This window comes from Panthera tigris, chromosome D1, assembly GCF_018350195.1.
Source record: "Panthera tigris isolate Pti1 chromosome D1, P.tigris_Pti1_mat1.1, whole genome shotgun sequence".
In the NCBI taxonomy this organism is placed as follows: Eukaryota; Metazoa; Chordata; class Mammalia; order Carnivora; family Felidae; genus Panthera; species Panthera tigris.
The window spans coordinates 67,906,870-67,920,580 of NC_056669.1; the positions used below are offsets into that span (position 1 = coordinate 67,906,870).

The 13,711-nt window shown below is 50.0% G+C and overlaps 1 protein-coding gene across 1 annotated transcript in view; it reads right to left on the bottom strand.

Annotated features, from left to right (window-relative positions):
* Nucleotides 1-12,603, bottom strand: part of DKK3 (dickkopf WNT signaling pathway inhibitor 3) — a 46,795-nt gene extending 34,192 nt beyond the window's left edge. The window contains exons 1-4 of the mRNA XM_042958735.1: nt 12,492-12,603; nt 11,739-11,980; nt 4,254-4,391; nt 1,264-1,347 (exon numbers count right to left, since the gene is read on the bottom strand). Of these exons, the coding sequence (XP_042814669.1) occupies nt 1,264-1,347; nt 4,254-4,391; nt 11,739-11,951 (435 nt within the window). The 5' untranslated portion in view covers nt 11,952-11,980; nt 12,492-12,603. The remainder of the gene's footprint in view (nt 1-1,263; nt 1,348-4,253; nt 4,392-11,738; nt 11,981-12,491) is intronic.
* Between the last annotated feature and the right edge of the window lie 1,108 nt (nt 12,604-13,711).

The following is a 13,711-nucleotide window of genomic DNA, read 5'->3' on the forward strand; positions in this document are numbered from 1 at the left end:
TCCCTCTCTCTCTTCCCACCTTTGAAGTACAGCCTCTCTTCCTTCCAGACCGTCCGTCGACCCTATCTTCACTTCAAAGGCTTCTGTGACCAGGGTGACCCAACTCATAAGTGACAAACCCCTGCTTCCAGCCTCCACTGCTAGAGCTCTTTCCACTTCACTACAGAGCTTGCCCCCAGGTCCCTTGAATGGTGGGTCACCATTATCACACACAACCAACTGGACCCCCCAGCCTGAGGTAAATGTCTGAGCACCGTGCCAGAACCAAGCAAAAAGGACCCACCAACTACCAACCACATCAGCACCACCTCCCTAGCTATTGTGGGTACACTGCTACCCTTCCTATGAGAATACCAAAAGAAGTGAAGAAAAATCATTGATCCCCTGTGAAGGCCAGGGATGCGTTCCGCACGTTGGAGGGTAAGAACTTGTGGTTAAAGTCTGTGTCAGGAACCTGGGGACAGACAGGCTGGTTCTTGGGGTCCCCATAGAGGAAGCACATTTTTACCGCTGACCATGTCACATGGCAGTCACCTTGTCTACTCCTCACCAGGCATCTGCATCTGAAGCCAGCCACCTCTCTGAGAAGGTAAAGTACAGGTGAGCCACCTGGGGCCTGGGAGTCTGGAGACCACTGACTCCAACTAGGTCATCTCCCGACCGTGCCCAGGCTTTCCTCCTGTGAAATATGCCCCTTCCAACATTAGGACTATGTGGTTCTATAAAAACCATGCCGCCATTGGACAAAGCAGCAGGCCACTGTGTAGTAGGAACAATCACAAGTGGCCAGAGCATGAGGCCTGGAGAAGGAGGACAGCCCTTTTACCTTAGACCACGGGCTTCCCTGTGAGGTCTTCTTGCTCTCAAACTGCCTGACCAGGGCTGGGCTTGTAAGAGGCCTGGCCACACCAGAGGTTCTGGGGATTCCAGGTTGGATGCATCAGATCTCATGGCCAGAGCCCCCAATCAATGTACTTGGTACCTCCTTATTCCCTTTCAAGGCTGAAGGGGAGCCATGCAAATACCAACTGAATCTCATTTCCCTGTTGTTCCTGATGCAGAGAGCACTGAGCCAGAGCCTATTACCAGACTGTATCGTTCCAGCCAGAAATGCAGGCATCCGGGCATCTTGGTAGAAAGGACGCAGAAGAGGCAAATGAGAGTCAGCTCCCTTCTGCCCACAGCCTGAAGTCTGGGTCACCCGTCACAAGCTAAACAAAGGTGTGCGCCTCCAGGGTGAGCCCAGGAGAGAGGACAACTCACGTGGCTCCTTTTGGCTTCTTCGTCTCCCACAGACGTGATGACCGTCTCTGAAAAGACCGTCTGTCCAGTCTGGTTGTTGGTGATCTACGGCAGAGCAAGTATAGTGAGCATGCAACAGAAGGAATTCTGGGCACATCCCACAAGCTGGTTTCTTTCTTCCATTTTCTGAAAGCTGGGGCATCTGCCAAAATAGAGAGAATGCCCACTCCCCCTCTCATTCTGAACTCCACCAGAAGCCGTCAGACAGACGGCCTCCTCTCTGCACCGCGATAAGGAACATAACAGAGTCTACCTCATAGGGTTGCTATGCAGAGCGCTGGGGAGGTCTGTGCAAAGCCCTCAGCACAGAGCCGGTCATCGAGCACATACTCAGCACTGGCTGCTTTTATTGTTCTTGGGGCTCGTCACTTGAAACTCAACGTCAACTTTCTTTTCAACAGTGACAGGTCTGGGTGTCTAATCAAACATCTCTCATGAGAAGCAAGCAGGCTTTACCCACAGCTACCCCCTTCCTGATTCTGGCGAAGTATTTTATCAAGAAAGTGCTTAAGTACAATGGGAGGCTCCCTTATCTGGGGTCTGGATCTGATTCTGTAACCAGCAGCAGGCGCCTCTAAGCTGAGCCCCCCAAATCCTGACAGGCACCGCGGGCCACTCCTGCCCCACCAAAGGCCCTGTCTATCGAACGCTCGTGCTGGTGGTAAAGAGCAGAAAGGATGTCCGCCCAGGAGACGGGAGATCTGTGTTCTTCGAGCTTCGGCTCAGCTACCAACAGCCATCTAGCATGCAACCGGGAACAAGCCACTTCTCTGATTCACAGTGTCCTCATTACTAGGTCATCTGTAAAGCTCCTGCCAGCTCTAATATCACAAGGAGGCTGCATCCAGAACAAAGTGGAAACTCAGCCTAATCTGTCACAGTGGATCCAACTGCCATCTGAAGAGATATATTTTAATCAACATATATACATACACACATATATATATATAACATATAATCAACATATATACATATATGTAGTATAACATATAATCAACACACATATATATACACACATATAAAATTGAGAGCGAATGTGAGTGGAGGTGGGAGGGGCAGAGGGAGAGAGAGAGAAAATCTTAAGCAGGCTCCACACTCAGCACAGAGCTCGATGAGAGGGTTGATCCCATGACCCTGAGATCATGATCTGAGCCGAAATCAACAGTCAGACGCTCAACTGACTGAGCCACCCAGGCGCCCCTTTAACATTTTTATCTTGATAAATCTCCACTACAGCAAATAGGCAGTGTCTTCTTCCTCTATGCCAGATTTTTGCCAGATTAACTGATGGTATATTTTTAAAAATTCTATGGTTCTATACATGCAGGACTTCTTAAAGTCTTTAGTATATACTAGTGTGCATTTTTCTATCTCTAGGAGGAGAAGTAAGGAAAATGTTTTCAAAATATGTTTCACCACCCCCCAGTCCCTCTTTCGTGAAGCATTGCATAGGACAGGTGCTCCATGGAACCTACTGGAGAACTAGTACGCTGTGCTGATAACATAAATTTACTGGGGAAAAAAAAAGGAATATAAGACCTTGCTGTTGCAAGCACTTTGTAGTTTACAATGATCTCTCATGTACTTTAAACTATTTGCCCCTCATGCTACTGTCACGTATATTCTTGACATACTTATTTCATAAGTATGGTTAGTGAGGGACATAAAATTTAAATAATTTTTCAAAATCATACTAGTTACTGGAAGGACTCACACTTGGGTATTCCAACATCTACAAGAAGCATCCTTAAGTAGCCAAACCTGTTATTGTCAAAAAGAATGACTTAACATTGGTTTTGACAAAGATAAAATAATGACTTTTGGAAACATTCTGCAGTCCTCAGATGAGCAATGCTAAAGGATTTTTTTTTCAGTGAGTGACTCATTCATTTATCTTGGGGTGACGGGGTACACTCTGAAGCTGGGCCCATCAGTAGGCAGCGGGAGAAGAGCCACATAAAGGCTACTTTACGGTCAAGGCAATGGCCCATAAAAATTGACCCCTTTATGCTCTATGACACACAAACGCTATTGTTTCAACCAAGTCATTACCTGGGCCCTTGAACAAAAGTGAGACTCTCTCGTGAGAACCATCAGGCCCTGTGTATATGAGTTTAGATGAGATTAGAGGTCAAGCTCCTTGATGCTAACGATAGGACATCAACTCAACAGCCTCTACAATGACCCTGGATGTCTGCACGCCAGACTCTCTTCAAGAGAAACCAGGCTCACAAGGTTTGCCCTCACAGTCCTGCCTAAGTCACGATGGCGACCTCTCACGCCAAGGCAGGTTAATGCTACGTGCCTTTGGATTTCTGGTGTTTTCTTCCTCAAGTCAGGTAATGAATGAACCTGCTTGCTCTTCATGCCAGACATTAAACCAAGAACACTTAGACATGGGGCAGGCTGGGAAAAACTCTGCTATGGGAGTTTGAATGGATAACCAGCAAATGAAAAGATGTTCAATCTCATGGCAATAGGGGCTTTCCATTCTGAAGATGGAGTGTATCACATTCTGAGTTCCTCCTAAGGAAACAGTGAAGATCTATTCACCAAACATGAACTCTATTTCAACTCTCTACTAAAACATACATTAAAACCTATGAGATAAATTCCTCAAATTCAATACTAGAGACGTACCTCTCTAGACACTTGTTTGCACCCTTTTTTTTTTTCAAATGATAAAAACCCCAGACCATTCCTTTGCAATTGGACTGGCAGGCAGCCTAGAGTTGAATTTATTACTTGAATGCAAAAGCAATTTAGGTTTTTGATATGTACACCACTCTCCCACTTAAACAGCTCCCTTACTCCCTCTGGTTTTTAATCTGTGTTTTACCAACCTTATTCGTATTTTTGGCTTATGGATCAAATTTGTAAACAAGACCTTAGTTCTCTGATGGGACGGGGTGCTACAGAAAGAAGAACGTCCTGGCCCTGGCCACCCTTACCTTGTGAATTTCTCGGTGCACGTGGATGGTATTATTTCCAATCTTGGTTTCTGTGTTGGTCTCATTGTGATAACTGGAAGGTAATTTTGCCACATTCACTTCTGACGATGTTTTAGCAGCAGCTTCTTCTGCTTCCATCTATTAAATCAATGAACTTAATGAGCAAAATTGTTTTCTCTTGATACAAATCATTCCACTAGAAAAAAAGAAAACCACTTCTCTTTTCCTCTTCTGCAATTACAAATAATGGTAGCAATAGATACCATTAATTGAATACCTACTACAATAAGACACTGCACTAAATGTTTTACATATGTTATAGCCTTAAATCCCACATCCCTAGGAGATGGGTGTGAATGTACCCATTTTACAAACGGGGAGAGTAAGGCTCAGGGAGACTGGATAACTCTCCAAGACTATCAGTGAAGGACATCACTTATCATCAGGAAAATGCAAACCCAAACCACAATGAGATACCACCTCATAGCTGTCAGAATGGCTAAAACCAAGAACACAAGAAACAACAAGTTGTTGGTGAGGAGGTAGAGAAAAAAAAAAAGGCTTCATGCAGTGCTGGTGGGAATGCAAACTGGTGCAGTCATGATGGAAAACAGAATGAAGGTTCCCCCAAAAACTGAAAATGGAATTACTGTATGATCCAGTAATTCCACTAGTTACCCGAAGAACACAAAAACACTGATTCGAAAAGATATAGGCACCCCTATGTTTACTACAGCATTATTTACAATAGCCAAACTAAGGAAGCAGCCCGAGTGTCCATCGATAGATGAGTGGATAAAGAAGATGTGGTAAGTGAAGTAAGTCATTCAGAGAAAGACAAATACCAGAAGATATCACTCAAATGTGGAATTTAAGAAACAAAACAAAAAAACAAAGACAAAAAAGAGACAAACAAGTGACTCTTAACTGTAGAGAACAAACTGGTAGTTACCAGAGGGGAGACGGGTGAGGGGATGGGTGAAACAGTGAACGAAGTGAATTAAGAGTATACTTGGGGCGCCTGGGTGGCTCAGTCGGTTGAGCATCCGACTTCAGCTCAGGTCATGACCTCGTAGTTTGTGAGTTCGAGCCCCGCTTTGGGCTCTGTGCTGACAGCTCGGAGCCTGGAGCCTGCTTCGGATTCTGTATCTCCTCCTCTCTCTGCCCCTCCCTGCTCATGCTCTGTCTCTCTGTCTCTCAATAATAAATAAACGTTAAAAAAATTTTTTTTAAATGTATACTTATCCCAATGAACACTGAGTGATGTGTAGAATTGTTGAATCACTATATTGTACACCTGAAACCAATATTATACTGTATGTTTACAGAAATTAAAAATAAAAAAATTTGGGGCGCCTGGGTGGCTCAGTAGGTTGAGCATCCGACTTCGGCTCAGTCATGATCTCACAGTTCGTGGGTTCGAGCCCCACGTCAGGCTCTGTGCTGACAGCTTGGAGCCTGGAGCCTGCTTCGGATTCTGTGTCCCCTTCTCTCTCTGCCCCTCCCCCACTTGTGCTCTGTCTCTCTCTGTCTCTCAAAAACAAATGTCAAAAAAATTTTTTTAATAAAAAAAATTAAAAAATTCACTGTAGGATATCCACAAGACACATAAAAAGAAAAAAAAAAAGACTGTCAGGAAAGGGCAGACGTGGGATCTGAGCATGCTTCCATTGAACAGTCTTGGCCCTTGTACACCCGCTGTTGGTGCCCCGTCCATCTCCCCGTGACCTGCATCCAACTCCCTTACGTGCCAACAACCAGCTTTGTCTCTCTCTGGCAGCTCAGCGTGCTCAGCCTGCACAGACCTCAAGCGCTGGGGAGTTAATACCCCAGGAACCATCCTCAATCAGTGAGCCAAAGGCTATGCCGGTAAGTACCCCACCCCCCTCTCCCCGCAAAGAGGCAGAGTCTCTCTGACGCCCAGTGGGACTGAACCCCAGGGGTGCCTCAGTGCCTAGCAGTAACCTGCTCATTAGCACAGTCTCTATTCCTTCACTTCTCCTCCATCTTACTTTCCCACTTCCTTCTAGTATTTCTGGGATCACTTCCCAAATAAATTATTTGTCCCCAAACCTTTGCTACAGGGTCTGGTGGTGAGGGGTGGGAAGAGCCAAACATCCCCAAGACAGCCCCTTACCTGATACAGGTAGGGCGACAACTATGTCTCCTTCCCCACCCCACCTCTTGGGTACAACAGGGACCCTTGTAGAGAGAGGGTCAGCTGACTAGTTCCCAGGGTCTCCCCTCTTTCTGGCTCTTCTTGAACATGTGTTCTTCTCTGGTGTCAGATTTCTTTTTTTTTTTTTTAATGTTTATTTATTTTTGAGAGAGACAGACAAAGAGCGAGTGGGGAGGGGCAGACACACACACACACACACACACACACACACACACACACACAGAATCCGAAGCAGGCTCCAGGCTCTGAGCTGTCAGCACAGAGCCCAACGTGGGGCTCAAACCCATGAACTGTGAGATCATGACCTGAGCTGAAGTCGGAGGTGTCCCTGGTGTCAGATTTCTGAGGCTGCTGGTCTCAAATCCTCCAGTCTTATGAGCCTCCGTGACACTTATACCAGAGATGTCATTCAACCTGAAGCTGTACCCAATTTCCTTTGTGTGTTTACCACCGTGCCCCACCTCGAGGGAGTAGTTGACAATGTGACCAGTTCATAGCTGACTGGACTCAAAGAAAGGCCAGTTGAGCCAATCTGATACCCTCTCTAGGATTTAAACGAGAGACACAAAGAGAAGTTCTAGTTGGTGGCTGGCAGTTTTCCAACACTGCTATCTTTGACTCTGGGCTATTTTTACTTCTTAAAACTAATCCTCAAAAAGATTCTTCTATTTAAAAAAAAAATCACTGTCTTCTATTCTCTCATGTACCAATTAAGGCACCTCTTTTCCTGTGTCTCTCAACCACATTTGATGAGCTGGGATGGATACGGGAAAAGAATTGCCATGTCGCAACGTAGCACAAAAACACTGAACTAGAAGCGAGTCTGGTAGACACAAATGAGGACTTGGTCAGCAACTGCTGTGTTTGACCCTGAGAGGATTGCCAAGGTGTCCGAAACTTGATCACTGGGTTCATCATCATCGTGGTCATTGTCACAATAGACGGCCTCCACGTTTGGGCATCAGCTACGTCTGAGCCAATGCGCCACGCCTTCCCTGCCTCCCTGAGCATTCACAGCAACGCTAGGAGGAAGGTGTTGTTGCCCTCATTCTGCAGATGAAGAACACGAGTGAAGAGAAGTGAAGGGATCTTCCTAAGTCATCACATCACATTGTTAGTAAGCGGCAAAGCTCAGACAGAACTCAGGGCAATCTGACTCCGAATACTGTGACTTGTCCAGTGTGATTCTGCCCTGAGTAGCTTATGCATTTACTGGGGAGATAGCAGAGCCCCACATAAACCACTTTGGGGATGATTATGACAGTTTCTAGAAGCAAGCCAGGGGTTTAAAGAAATGAAAAGAAAGACCTCCAGGAGGAGGAGGAGGGGTGACTGAGCTGGTCTCCAAGAATGGGTTGGATGTGAACGGAAAGGGGCACGAGGAGGCAAGGCTGTGGCAGCCTGGACAAGAATGGTGTGTGTTGTTGGCTGGGGCACAGGGTCCACGTTGGGCACAGGATAAAACGGTGGATGATGAAGTAGAGAGGGACTCATGGGCAGATCCAGCTGTCAGCACAGAGCTCAACGTGGGGCGCGAACCTACAAACCATGAGATCATGACCTGAGCCGAGGTCAGACGCTTAACCAACTGAGTCACCCAGGCGCCCCTTAAATTTTTTATAAGTGACAGATCCTGGAATGTTTAGTGACAGAAAAGATACACCTGGAAAGAGCAGGAGACTGAAGATGCTCGAGAGGCTATATCCAGAAGCAGAAGGGAATATTTTCATGTTTTTAAAATTCCCGTTGGAACCTGAATCCTCCAGTTTGGCTTTCGAATAATCGACAAGTTACCAAATCTAAAGTTTGCTCCGGGCTGAGCAGAGATTCTTTTTATAAAACCTTCTCCCTCTCAACCAGTGGTTATTTCAATAGAATGAGCTAATAGTTCTCTAATGGCACCATGAACTAAAAGTACAGTTTACAATGGAAATTTCAACCACAACTATTACTGCCACTAGCAAGAGAAACTCAAGCCTACAGCAATAGGAGTTGCTTCATAAAGGAGGAATGTGCATGTTATAAAAAATGGCATTTAGAGCTGGTTGATTCTGTGTGTCGGTTAAAGGGGTATAGCAGGAAAAACTGGGGAGATAAATCGAGGCTTGGTATTGGGGCTCTTCCTCGGAATACCCGAAGTGATTAAGAACATTCTAGAATGTGTCAGTTACAATGAACAGAAGGAAGGGAGGGGAAGAAAGTGGTTTTATCCTCAAAACACACCCATCAGTAACATATAGAATATTAAAACATCAAAATAGGAACAGCCTATATTGAACCATTTGGACGTATGCTTCCCCCAATAATGATCCTACAAGTACAGTTAACTTCATCTTTCCCTTAACAGTAATCAGCAGCTTGGGGTGCCTGGGTGGCTCAGTTGGTTAAGCATCCGACTTTGACTCAGGTCATGATCTCGCAGTTCACGAGTTTGAGCCCTGCGCCAGGCTCTGTGCTGACAGCTCAGAGCCTGAAGCCTGCTTCACATTCTGTGTCTCCCTCTCTCTCTGCCCCCCCCCCTCCGACTCATGCTCTGTCTCTGTCTCTCTCTCTCTCAAAAATAAACATTAAAAAAAAAAAAGTAATCGGCAGCTCGAGTCAGCTGGGATATTTAAAATATCAGGGAATTACTTGAAAGCAGATTCATTATGCAACTATGTAAACAACTAATCCATCTGTCCTGGTCCTTTCCTCAGGGAAGTAAATAGCAACTATCCTGTATTTATGAGATGTGAGGGGCTTTCCGGCAGTCACTTTTATTTTTTTTTAATGTTTACTTATTTTGAGAGAGAGACAGAGACAGAGTCAATGAGTGGGAAAAAGGCAGAGAGAGAGAGAGAGAGAGAGAGAGAGAGAGAGAGTGAGAGAGAATCCCAAGCAGTCTCCATGCTCGGTGCAGAGCCTAACTCGGAGGCTCCATCTCACTACTGGGAGATCATGACCTGAGCCCATGTCAAGAGTCGGCCGCTTAACCGAATGAACTACCCTGCCACCCCTCCGGCAGTCTCTTTTAAAAAAATTAATACTAATAGCCACAATCTATTGAGACTCTATTAAGTATCAGACACTGGTGGTTCTTTGTCATCATCCACGCTGGTACTATTAATATGATGACCACGACAGCCATTTCTTCTTGGGAACCAACAATCTCCCATAACCCTGACCGCAAACTCAGGGGGTGACTTCTATTACACAGTTTTACTTAATCCCATTTTAGACAGCAGACAACTTGCTTTACTTGCATCCTCTCGTTTACATCCCCCCTTAGCCTAACGGAGGTGGGCGGACATTTCCTAAATCCCACCACTAGTAAGTGGCAGAGCTAGGACCAGACGGAGAAAGGTTGATTCCCACGGCCTGTTCTCCTGCCATGCAGGTGTTCAGCCTCTCTCAACCTGTCCTCACTGCCATCGAGGACACTCTCTGGGGAGTGACCACTGAGCAGGACAGAGGTAGCAGCCAGCAGATCTCCTGGTGGCAAACCTCCACCAGACCACCTTCACAACCCAAGCAGAGGTGCATCTGGAGGGAGGAAGCTGGGGCCCTGGCAGAGCCAATGAGGACAACTCCCATGGAGTAGACAGGCCACTAAGGGCTGCTGGTCCCAAACTGCTCTGATCAATGAGCAGGACTAAAGAGGCCCCTGCTTCTCCCTCATCTCCCTCAGCAAGCGCCACCATCAGAAGACCATGCTGCACAAACAAGTTCACACGGAATAAAAACATGGAGTTGACCTCATCAGTCTCAGTGGGAATCCGTGTGCAACAGGGAAAATCCTGGAACCCAGAGAAGGAAAGCAGATGACCCACCCTGGCACCAGAAGGATCACGAGCTCCATTAATATGAAGGGGCAGAGTAAGAGATGTTAGGGCCCATCTGATTCCCCTCTCCTTTTAATTGTTCCATGTCATGATTCTATTGTCTTCACAGGAAATAGAACGTCTGTCCATGGGTTTTGGAACCTGGCCTGTCCAGTGGATGTTCAGTACAGCTTCCCACACAGCTGCCTCCCAATCCAATGTCCCCTTCACTGCATACTCCATCAGGCTGACTGCTGTGGGAAGGAAGGGGAAATATCCCCAAACTATGCAGATTGTGGGGAGAAAGCAACCTGACTCGGTGGACCAGAGCTAGCATGTAAGGCTCTGTCCAGACGGAATGTAGAGAAATGGGTGGGAAGATGCCTGACACCCCCCGCTCCCGCCCCCAGCCTGGACATCTGGTCTCTTGCTGACTCCTTCACTGGGATGGCTGGCTTCTCTCCAAACACAGGCTACATACAGCCAGAGCCAGGCAGGACAGTGACCATGCCCACCGACCCCAGGCACCAGGGACAGCTCCTAATACCTGGGCTGGGAGGGCTGGGCCAGCTGCACCTCTTGCCCTGATGACAAATGGGTGTTCATCATAGAGGATGCCATCCATAGTGTCTGGACCTGGGAGGTGATGGAAAGAAGAAGCCAGGCAAAGTTTTGCTAAGGTATCTGGTACCTGATAATAACAGTTGCTGTATATTGCCCACCTACTATATGCCAGGTGCCCACACATACCATGGCATTTAGTTCTAACAGGAAACCGAGGTACAGGATGTTAAGGGACTTGCCCAATGTCGCCCTGCTAGTCAGTGGCAGAGGAGAACCTTGAGCCCAGGACTGACTCCAAAGCACTACTGAGGTGGAGGTGGGTTGCCTTCCACATTGCCCTCCCCACCCCCACCCCCACATTTGAAAACATACACTGCTGGGATTCAGGATTCTGATTTTCCTTCGTTGCCTCACACGGCATTTGGGGAAGCCCAGACAGACCAGCAGCAAAGCTTTCCGGGCTTTTTGTCCTCACGTGGCATCCTAACTATGTCTTGAGAAGATGGCACAAGTTCAGAGCCCGACGTACAAGCTAGAACTTGAGATCCCTGGAGCTTCCTCTGCCTCTCTGCAAAACCACAGCGCTGGAATACCAGGGGCCATGCAAGCATCCGCTTACGACAGGGGGGAGGGGACAACTGCACACTTGAAGACAATTGCAGGGTAGTGGCCAGCGGCCTGTAAGCAGGTGGTGACCCCGGCTGCCCCTGGGTGAGCCCAGCCGGAGGCTCTCGGTGAACAGGCCCAGATCCAGATCTTTTGGCAGGAAAGTCAGAATGAGATGGGAGTTGAGATCACCCTGCGCTGCCGCCGGATCACTCCGAATCTGCTGCCCGCTCTTTCCAGCCCCTTCGCGGAACGGAGGAACCCAGCCAGCGCTCCGAGCACTGCTTCCCCCAGCCAGGGGCTATCCCGAGCCGCCCGCCCGCCAGACGCACCCACCTCTTCCACGGCGCTGCGCAGTTTGTGCTGCGTGTCCTCCATCAGCTCCTCAACCTCGCGGAACATCTCGTTGAGGGTGGCCTCCTCCTGCGGGTAGCTGAGAGCCGGGCCGGGCTCGACGGAAGCCGCGGTCGCCGTGGGAGCCGGCGCGGGGGCCGTGGGGACCGCCGCCGCCAGCAGCAGGCACAGCAGGGTGCCCCCGAGCCGCCGCATCTCCGCTCTGCGCCCGCCGCCGCCGCCTCCTGCGTCCCGGAACGCGGTCAGAGGCGCGCCGACCACCCCCACGCCGGCCCCGGCGCCCCGCCCCGCACCCCGGCCCACCCCCGGCGCCCCTCTACCCCCACAGAGTGCCCTCGGGGCGCGGCGCCCCCCGCCCCCACCGCTCCATCCCTTCCGCACCCCCACCCCCTCCTCCAGCACAGGCTGAGCTCTTCCCCGGCCCCCAGGGATGCCCCCCTCCCCGGAGCAGCCACAGAGCCTAGTCCCCAACGCCCGTGGCGCTCCCCCCACACCCCCCAATCACGCCCCCGCCGCCCCCGGTTCGAGAACTGCCCCTTCACGACCAGGTCCCAGCGCAGCTCGAGCGCCAAGACCCCACTCCCAGCCCAGCCCTGGGCAGCCCACTCTGGGGCGATCCGAGCGCCCGTCACCACCCTCCCCGCGGGATCGGAACCCGGTCGAGGGCCCAGCCCCTCACCGGTCCAGACGAGACCGAACAGAGCCGCCCCTTCCCCGCCGCAGTCTCTCACGCACCCAACTGGACAGAGCCGCGCTCGGGTTGGACCTGCCAGGCCTCGCCGGGACGCCGCCGCGGGCTGCGGGAACTGGAGCGGCGCGGGGACGGGGAGCGCGCAGGGATGCGGCAGCGCTGGTACCCGGCGAGCCCGCAGCGCGCCCCGCCCTCCAGGCCCCCGCCCCGCGGGAGGGGCCGCCGCCCAGTCCCACGCCATTGGCCGGCCGGGCGACCGCCACCCCGCGCCGCAGGCCTGCCTCCTCGGCCGCGCGAGCCGCCCCTTCCCTGCATCCATTCCTGTCCATTGTCATCCCTGGTCTGGATTCTCGATACAGCTTACGGTAGGCGCGGGGAGGCTGTTCTCCCCGCGTCCCCCTTGCCCTTTCCAAGCCATCCTGTACCCAGCATGCAGGGTAAAGCCCCAGCCCCCCAGCCTGGGGGCCGAGGACCCTCACAGGCTGGCCTTAACACGCCTGCCGTGCTTGACGCCTCACTGCAGCCAAAAAAAAAAAAAAAAAAACCCACTTGTAGCTCCCGGAGTAGGTCGTGAGAATGTGAGCAAGCTCCTCTAGGGCGACACAGCAGAGTGGTTGAGGCCAGACAGCGGCGGCCAGACTGCCTGGTGTGAATCCCAGCTCTGCTCCTTGGGACTTGACCAGTCTGGCCAAGTCACCAGATTTGTCTGCGCTCCGGTTAGTCCAAACGGAAAAAGGAGGTTAGAGTGGCAAGTGGACCTACTAGTTAACAAGCATAACGCATGCAGAAAAGTGCGGGGCATGTGGTAAGTGGGATATGTTGGCGAATCATCGTGGGAGCAGAACTTTGTTTTATTCACAGCAGTCTCCCCAGCATCTAGCTAACTTCTCCCCATCTTTAAAGAACCAGAAGTCTCTCCAGTGCTCTCCAGGCTCCTCCCCATTTCTCCTCTAGCTCCCCAGCACCATGTGCTGTCCCATTGCCCCAGCCTTGCCATGGTCTGTCTGGTCACTGGCCCATTCCCCTCCCCCCCCCTTCGCAGTGACCAGGAGCCCTTGGGAAGCAGAGAATGACTTGCTCACCTTTGTGTCACTAGGGCCACAGCCATAATACACACTTGGCCCCTGAGAAATGGATGGGCTCATTAGTATAACAGCTATTAGTATTTTGATAAAGCGATACCATTACTGAGTGCTGTGTGCCAGGAACACAAATTAACTGATTTAATTCTGAGGTTGGTACTACTGCTTCTATTCCCATTTTA